Here is an 8,848-nt window from a genome sequence, read left to right as displayed (position 1 = left end):
CAGTCTTTTCAGTCTCTCCTTTCTTCTCAGATTCCCTTCTTCCTGTCCTTCAGTCTCCCTTTTCTCTTCAGCCTTCCTTTTTTCCTATCACCCCTTTGATCCCCTCAGTTTCCCCTTTGCTCTTCAGTTCAATTTCTTTCCATCTTCAATCTTCTCTCCCTACTCCACTGTCACCCTACCCCTACCCCCTCAGATCTCCCCTGCCCATGTTTACCCCTCCAGTTTCCCATCCTCGACTTCGGATTTCCCCCCCACCCCTACCCCAATTCTCCTCCCGAGGGATGAAAGAGAAGGGAGGAGGGGACTGTAGGAACAGGTACAGTGAGCGCGGTTCCTTGAGGGGAGGGCGAGAAAGAGGAGAAAGCAGGGGAGACTGAGAAGGAAGCGGGGGGAGGGGAGGGGCATCCTCCTTCCCCAGCTGCGCCCCCCCTTTCCTGCAGCCACTGAGCCATAAATCAGGGCCAAGGCTGTTTGGCCAATGGTAGAGTGACTCGTAAATCGGCCTGTCAAGCTCAGCCAATGAGAGGAGGCGTTAAATCAAGTTCTGTCAGCGTTTGGCCAATGAGAAGCCCTGGGCTGACCATAAATCTGCCTGTGAGAGACAGCGAAAGAGAGAGAGCGTGTGAGCGAGTAAGAACGGCCGGGGCGGGGGACTGGGGAGGGGGCGCGGGGAGAGCGGGGTGGGAAGGAGGGAGGAGGGAGAGTGGAGTTTAGGAGAAAAAAGGCGATAACAGAGGTACAAGAGATGAAGACAGCCTACAGGAGAGACGGACAGATGGAGAGAGACAAAGAGAAGCTGTGAGAGATAGCGTCAGAAAGTCAGCGATAGAGCTCGGGGCTCGCGCGGGAGACTGACAGAGATAAAGAGACAAAGAGACACACTCACACTCACGAGGGCCCCCAAATACAGACACTTCCCCGAGACACGCGTGAGCGCCGCACCGTGAGGGATCTCGTGCGTGGACACAGACGCGCCATGCACACCCACAGGAGAGAGAAAGCCTGAGAGAAAACCTTGCTTTTCTTCCGCCCCTTTTTCCTAGTTTTTTTTTTTTCTTTTTTTTTTAATCAAAATTAGAGGCAGGTGTGTGTGCGTGGGCCGTGGAGGGTGAGTGGGGAGAGGGTTGTTTTCTTGCTAAGAACTGGCCCCTCTGGTCCCAGGCTCCAGAGTTTCTTCCTGTGTCCCGTGAGTCATTTTTTCCAGCGACCGATACTTGGGAAGTCCCTCCTTAGGTCTAACTTCAATCTCTATTGCTGCTTCTTTCTCCGTGCCAAAACTTTGTTTTTTTTAAGATTTTATTTATTTATTTATTTGTTTGTTTGTTTATTTATTATTTATTTGACAGAGATCACAAGTAGGCAGAGAGGCAGGTAGAGAGAGAGGGGAAGCAGGCTCCCTGCTGAGCAGAGAGCCCGATGTGGGGCTCGATCCCAGGACCCTGGGATCATGACCTGAGCTGAAGGCAGAGGCTTTAACCCACTGAGCCACCCAGGCACCCCTCTACTTGCCAAAACTTTTGAATTGCCTTCAAGGAACATGAAAAGTGAACCCTTTTACAGCCCTTCAGAGAATTGTCAACTTTCAGAATGTAAGAAGGGCTGAGCAGGAAGGACTTTTAAGGGATTATCTGTTAACTTGATTCTAGTTTTAGAAAGACAGCTGTCCTATAGTGGTTAGACATGTGGGCTGAAGTGCGACTCTACCACCCTCAAATCATGGTCATACCACTTTATAGTTCTTCTACTTTGGACAAATTGCTTAACCTCTTTGTGCTTCCATTTTTTTCATTGGTAAGAATGAGATTATAATAAATACTTCGTGGTAAATTTTATAAGAATTACATGAAATTATATATTTGCAGGGTTTCAGACAGTACCGGGCACAGGGTAAGATGATTCCCCACCCCGAACTTTATACACAAGATAAAACCTGAGGCCCAGATGGTCCAGGATGCTGCTCAGATTCACAGAGCTAATCATTGGAAAGCGTTGACTGGAACCCTTGTCTCTACACTGTGGCTATTGTTCTTTATTAGTCCTGCTGTTCACCCCTCCTGTCTGCACCCCTGCCTCAGCAGTCCAAGCTTGACTCAGTTTAGACAGCAGCCTAATTTTTACGAGTCACTCTACCATTGGCCAAACAGAAGAAGAACTCTCAGAAATACATGTTTTGGATTAGGACACAGGATTCCTGGGGCTTGGAAGTGTGTTGAAGGTGAGGACATTGATCTGTCCACCTCGACTGGTTGTTTCAGTCCTTGTCTGAATCTCTCTGGTCTTCACTTTGTTTCCCTCAAACCATGGACTCAGGAGGAAGGAGGGGACAGCTTGTGGCCAGAGCAGCATCACTGTCAACATGACTGTCACATTCCAGTGCCTGTACAGTGCCCACCCTGCTCCCCCTCACCGCAACTAAATAGACAATAAATATCTCATGAATAAGAAATGTCTAATTCGTTACTTAACGTCGTAAGCTTTGGGGAAAAGAAAGAAGGTGCAGATCTCGGGGTCATCACTGTTGCTGGCTGGGTGGGAGGTGGTTTGTGGGCTCACAGTCCCTCCGACACCTTCCGTCCTCAACAGGGATGCCAAAAAGGAAACGCAGAGAACCAGCGTCACCTAGTGGTCACAGGTACTCTCTTTTAAGTTCACACGTGTGCCTGGCAGGGGTGATAGGATGTTGGTCATGCTAGAGGAAGGGCATGGTATGGTCTCCCCTCAGGTGGACCCCCGAACTCTCTTAACTAGAGTCTCTGTTCTGTTCTCATAACCCAGGATGGCAAGAGCAAGTCTGGGGAAGTGAGGGGTCAGGTCATCAGCTGATTTAGCTCTGACCACTGTGACTACTAGGATAGCCGGGACCCCTTCCTATCTGCCCATTGCTTCAGCTTAGCTCAGTTCATTTCCACAGAGCAAGGAGTCCTCTTCCACAACCATTCTCTTTGAATAGGGCAAGGGCCAGGGGGCTCAACTCACTGGAGTGGCTATCAAAGCTGGATTACAAGACTATTCTGAGCTGAATAAACCTGTTTGCAGGGATGGGGGTGGTGGGTCCTGGCAGCAGTAGTTAGGGGCAGGGGCCATTTCTGGCAAGTTAAACAAAAACACAGGGATGTGTCCTCTTAAACCAACTCATGTTTTATACCTGGAAATCCCTCTGTTGAGGGCTGTGTCCTAGGCCTACTGCTTTCTAACCCTAATGGGACCTAGGTCCCCCCAAACTCTCAACGATTAGGTTCCAGCTGCAACCAATCCTGGCCTATTCCCCTCAAAGACCACAACCGAGCATTAAAAGAATAAAATTCATTTATTAATTATAATGCACCTTGCGTAGCCTAGAGATGAAGCATTCATCAAGGGATGGAGAAGGCTGGTTTGGGGGTGTGAGGAAAACTGTCTGTGAAAATGCCCACAGGTCTTACTTTCATCCACTCCCTACCAGGTGGCCACTTTAGTTCTGGAGCAGTCAGTCTTGGATTCTGGTGACTGGGGACAATGTTCTAATGGAGCAGAGCCTACGGAAGCTCTGGGGCCCTCGTTTTAGGAGGGAGCCATAGGCTTGGCGGAACTGACGGTTCATGGCTGCATAGAGCACGGGGTTGATGCAACCATTGAGCCAGGTGAGATTGGCAGTGAGCATGTGGACAACCGGAGGAGCGTGGGCTTTGGCATCCAGGATGTTGAGCAGCAAGAAGGGGATGTAGCTCAGGGCAAAGCAGAGGAACACAGCAAAACACATCCGAGTAACCTTCCCAAATTCTGATGGAGAGTCCTGAGTTCTTTGGGCCCTTTTAGTTGGCCTGGTCTTGGCTGGTGCTTCTGGATGGCTTTTCTCTGCCATCTGCTTAGCTACCTCCCTGCTGTGCTGGTTCCCCACTTCTGATGAGTCCCATTCCACGGTCTGAGTGGTGGTGGAACTGACTGGCTCAGATGAAATCCCCTCACTGGGCTTTTCTGATGCCAGCCTGCTGTCCAGCTCCTGGAAACGACCGGGTATAGCCTCCATCCCAGCCACATGGCTGGAGTGAACACTTGACTGCTTGTACTGGTCCAGTGCCTGTGCTGCTCGCTTCACCTGGCGGTGGATGAGGCAGTAGAAGATGCCAACACTGCTGAGCCCCAGCACGAAGTAGATGCCCATGAGGATGGTGGTGTAGGGCCGGCCTTTTATGCGGTCAAAACTGCAGGTGCAGACTACAGGCACCAAGGTATAGATGGACCAGAGAGGGGCAAAGCTGGCCACGCCCACTACCCAGGTGCTCACCAGCGCTAGCAGCATCCGCTTGGCACTGAAAACTTGGGGAAAGAGCATAGGGTGGGCAATAAGGAGGTAGCGTGCCAGGGCAATAAGGCAGAGGGTGAGGATGGAGACGGCATTGGATGCAAAGAGGAGAAACCCAAAGACCCTGCAGAAGGTGTCGCCAGTGCGCCACTGCAGGTGGAGGTAGGTGTCCACAGAGAAGGGCTGGAGAAGGGTGCAGTACAACAAATCGGCCACCGTGAGGTTGGCGATGAGCAGGTTGAAGCGGGTCCGGAGCTTGGGCTGGATGGCCAAGGCCAGCAGGGTGAGCACGTTGCCCACGGTGCCCGTCACAGCTACCACCACCCCCCAGCTAACTGCAACATAACGATAGCCCAGTACAGATGCATGGTAGCAGGAGAACTTGGTGACGGAGCTGTTCTGCATGATGGAGGCTAAAGAGGCGGAAGGAGTAAGGGGAAGAAGGAGTCAGCACCTCGCTTTGGACTTAGAGCTCTTGATCAGCTATGGGCCGCTGGACACCTGAACTGTTTTGGAAACTCACCAGCCTCTTGAGCCATTGCCAGGCCTCTGTATCCTCAGCCCTCCTGAGATTCCCAACCTTCTCCTTAGGCTCTCTTAGTCCTTTCCCATTCTCAAAGATTCTCCCTAATTTCCCCAAATTCTTATCTAAATATCTCTCTGTATCTGTCCACACCAAACTCCAGGTCTCTTCAATATCTATCCAGATATTCTCAGTAACCCTAACACCCTCTGACTTTCTAATCTTTTTCCTTTCCCCTAAGACCACGCAGGACTCCCTCTCTATATTCAAGGTGCTACTACAGTTTCCCCTGCCCTTGTCTGCTACACACACACAAGCCTCAGGTGTTTTGTTTTTCTATTTTTCTCACCTGGGAGATGAGGAGACAGAGAAAGTAAAAGGACACCCACCACAGAAAGTACTCGCCTGAGTCTCCCTGTCTTCAATTCTCACTCCAGTGGAAAGAAGTCCAACTCACTCGAAGGGCAGTTTTTTTCTGGTGGGCAGTCAGGCTTCAAGACATGGTCTTATACTAGACTGAATGAATAAGAAATTCCCCAGTTACCCAACCTCAGCCACTTCCTTCCTTACCTCCCTTGGCTTTGGCTAGCGCAATTTGGGCCTCTCTGTTGAAAATCCCCTGCTACTTACACCAAAGCTGTTTCACTCCCTCCTAAAGACATAAATTCTGTTTCCCTCCCCTCTTTGCATAGCAGGACACCTCTAAGTTCATTGCCAAGAATTGTCCAGACATGGAGACAGACCATCAGAATATCTGGGCCACTTCTCTAAGGGAAAACCAAGTTTCAGGAACAGCTCTGGACACCCTAGCGGCCTTGAGTTTGTTAGGAGGGAGCACTGCCTTTCTGTTCTCTGGGACTCAGAGGTGGTTCATACTGGGGAGGAGGATGGTGGGCAGGGTCCCATGTGGTGCCCTAGCACATCTGATAAAAGGAGCCAGATGAAGAAAGGTGGGAAAAGAAGCATCCAGGATTCTGGCTTCCCTCCACACAGGGGCACAGCCCACTGTTCGTCTGTTCGTTCGTTCATTCATTCATTCATTCATCTCTTCACTCAACTAACACATGTTTCGTTCCTACTATGCACTGGACTCTAAGCTAGACACTGGGGATACAAGAATATATGCATATAGTCTAGCAGGGGACACAGATATGTAAATAAAAGATATGTAAATATGTAAATGTTTAATTGATTCTCTAAAGTAAGGGTTAGCAAACTTCGGCTTATGGACCAAATCTGGGGCTGCCATCAGTTTTGTTTTGTTTTGTTTTTTAAAGTAAGCTCTATACCCAACATGGGGCTTCAGCTAACAACCCCTCAGATCAAGAGTTGCCAGGCATTCCCACCCCTTGCCCATCTGTTTTTGTATGGGCTATGAGCCAAGAAGGTTTTTTTTCCATTTTTAAATGGTTATATAGGGGCGCCTGGGTGGCTCAGTGGGTTAAGCCGCTGCCTTCGGCTCAGGTCATGATCCCAGGTCCTGGGTTTGAGCCCCACATCGGGCTTTCTGCTCAGCAGGGAGCCTGCTTCCTCCTCTCTCTCTGCCTGCCTCTTTGCCTACTTGTGATTTCTCTCTGTCAAATAAATAAATAAAATCTTTAAAAAATAAATAAATAAATAAATGGTTATATAAGTACCTACATAGTGCCATCCCTTAGTTTTGCCTCTTGGCCAACACAATCTCAAATAGTTACCATCCGGCCATTTAAGAAAAAGTTTGCCCACCCTTACTCTACAGTGTAACAGGGGCTTGGAGAAAAGGAATGAGACTGCTAAAGAAGAGGTCAGGAAAGAGTTTACAGGGAGATATCTGAGCTGGGTTTTGAGTGATGAACAGGATTCTTTTGGGAGGAAGTAAGAAGAAGGACATTCTAGGCAAAGGAAACAGAATGCATGGAGTCACAGAGGTAGATAGAGGTGAACAAAGACTGGGAGATAGGGAGCAACAGAGAAGATTCTGGAGAAATGAGGAGGGCAGTGATGGAGGAAGTCCTTGTGCATCATGCTAAGGAGCTGGGGTTTTATCCTGAAGGCCACGGGAAGATTTGCACTCAAGTAGCAAGTGCACTCAAGAAGTGAAAGTATGCAGGCTCGAAGTGAGAGAGACCTGGGACACTCCGGTGGCTCAGTTGGTTAAGCGTATGCTTTCCTCTTGGGTCATGATCCCAGGGTCCCAAGGTCAGTCCTGCATCTGGCTTCTTGCTCAGTGGGAAACCTGCTTCTTCCTCTGCCTGCCACTCCTCCTGTTCATGCTCTCTTTCTCTCTCTCTCTCTCCCTGACAAATAAATAAAATCTTAAAAGAAGAACCAGTAGTAGTAGTAGTAGTAGTAGTAGTAGTAGTAGTACTACTAGTGAGAGAGACCAGTAAAGAGGCACCAGTCCAGATGAGAGTGAGGCCAGGCCTGAGCTGGGGCCAGGACTAGCTTTGTGCCATATGTGTAATCACATAGGGCCCTGCACTTACATTGGGCTGGGATTGGTTTAACACTCCACATTGTCTTAAGATCCATTTTGAACAAGTGACCCTGCTTTTTCATTTGCACTGGGCCCCCAAACTATGTAGCCAGTCCTGGTTAGGGCGGTGGTTGTGGGAATAGAGAGCAATGATCAGGATGCATGGGTCATTAAGAGGTCAAATAGGATTTATCTACTGATGCATTGGATGAAGGGTTAGGGAGAGGGAAGATGAGGATGACTCCCAGTTTTCCTGGTGGATGGTGATGTTCTCCATCAGTAAGATAGGGAGGGAATGGTCAGAGCAGCAGGCTTAAGGAATGGAGTAAATCACGAATTCATTTTTAAGGTTGGAGGTATGTAGCCCAGCCCCTCTCACTTCAGTTTCTTCCAGCTGCTGTCTCTGTCCCTACATGTGACCCAGCCCCCGCTTTTCACTACCTTCTCTTGCCCCTCAGAATTCTGGATCTCTAGTCTCTGCATTTTTTTTTTTTTTTTTGAGCTAGATCTGAAAAAACAAAAAACAAAATCCAAACGCTCCCAAACTCCTTGTTGGGTTCCATTTCTAAGCCCGCAGTGAACTCCTACCCCCAACTTCGTAATTGACAAACCCAGGAGGCCTCTATTTCCCTCCCCTTCCTCTTTAACAATCATCATCTCACCTTCCCTCCCCTCCTTCCTCTGAAAAACTGGGAAGTGGGTGGAGAGGGGGAAGTGAGCAAAGGGGATGTAATTCAGGGGGACCCTTGGGGGAGATGCTGGGTTCTGGTCTGGCCTTTTTTGTTTGAGTTGCCACCCAGCAGGGCTAGAGATAAGGGGTCACAGAGTCCATACTGCTCTTGGGAGCGTATGGTTGAATTCTGTAGATAATGAGGAGCCCCTTCCCCCACATCATGTGGGAGGCAGCTGAACAGCGTGCTTCTCTGTCCCACAGACCATTTAGGGGACCAAAAGAGGAAGTATTCTAGCATATCTGCATATCTGTAAATGGCACAATCCCAGTTCTTTAGTCTTGGAACATGAAGTCTCAATGAACTTTTAAGAGACCCAAATCTGCTCATTTTGCATGTGGGGAAACTGAGATCCAAAGAGGGGAAGGACTAACTCAAGGTCACTATTTATGAGGCCCAGCAGTGCCTAGAGTTCAGATTCCTAGTCCCTGCCCCGACTTTTTCCCATTCCTTGCGTGTTGCTGGCGTGGGTTTCCCAGCAGAGAGAGGCGCAAAAGCCTGGATTCTTTCCTTTGTCTGAGACTGGATCTAGACCTGTTTCCCAGAATCGCGAGACACACCATGGGAGCGTCTTAGAGGGGGACTCTTTTTCCACGTCGTTGGCGCCGCCTGGTGGAGTTGTGGAGAATTCTCAACAGCCGCGGCTACAATCCGAGCCTAGGACTCAGAATGATTCCCCAGGGCCAAGTTTACATTTGGGCTGGCCGGAGCGGGAGGTGAATGGGACTGGGATCCTCTGCTCGCTTTCCACAAGCTTCGGATCTTGCCTTCTCCCACCGCCGTCTCTCTGTCTCCATCCTCCTGGCCCCCTTTTCACCATAGAGATCCATCTCCCGTTGGAATAGCTCCCATACCAG

General features: G+C 49.5%; 1 protein-coding gene across 1 annotated transcript; it reads right to left on the bottom strand.

Moving 5' to 3' along the window:
- Nucleotides 1–3,124: 3,124 nt before the first annotated feature.
- On the bottom strand, nt 3,125–5,278 carry GPR84 (G protein-coupled receptor 84). The gene is made up of 2 exons (XM_047741670.1): nt 5,195–5,278; nt 3,125–4,695 (listed from the first exon to the last, which is right to left on the bottom strand). Exon 2 carries the CDS (start codon nt 4,685–4,687, stop codon nt 3,467–3,469), a length of 1,221 nt encoding a protein of 406 aa, XP_047597626.1. The 5' UTR covers nt 4,688–4,695; nt 5,195–5,278; the 3' UTR covers nt 3,125–3,466.
- Nucleotides 5,279–8,848: the final 3,570 nt, after the last annotated feature.

This window comes from Lutra lutra, chromosome 8 (genome assembly GCF_902655055.1).
Source record: "Lutra lutra chromosome 8, mLutLut1.2, whole genome shotgun sequence".
In the NCBI taxonomy this organism is placed as follows: Eukaryota; Metazoa; Chordata; class Mammalia; order Carnivora; family Mustelidae; genus Lutra; species Lutra lutra.
This window is presented reverse-complemented; position numbering and strand designations above follow the sequence as displayed.

What these genes read in the sequence shown, in the direction of transcription:
- GPR84 (XM_047741670.1), bottom strand. Translation starts at nt 4,687, where the DNA reads ATGCAGAACAGCTCCGTCACCAAGTTCTCCTGCTACCATGCATCTGTA.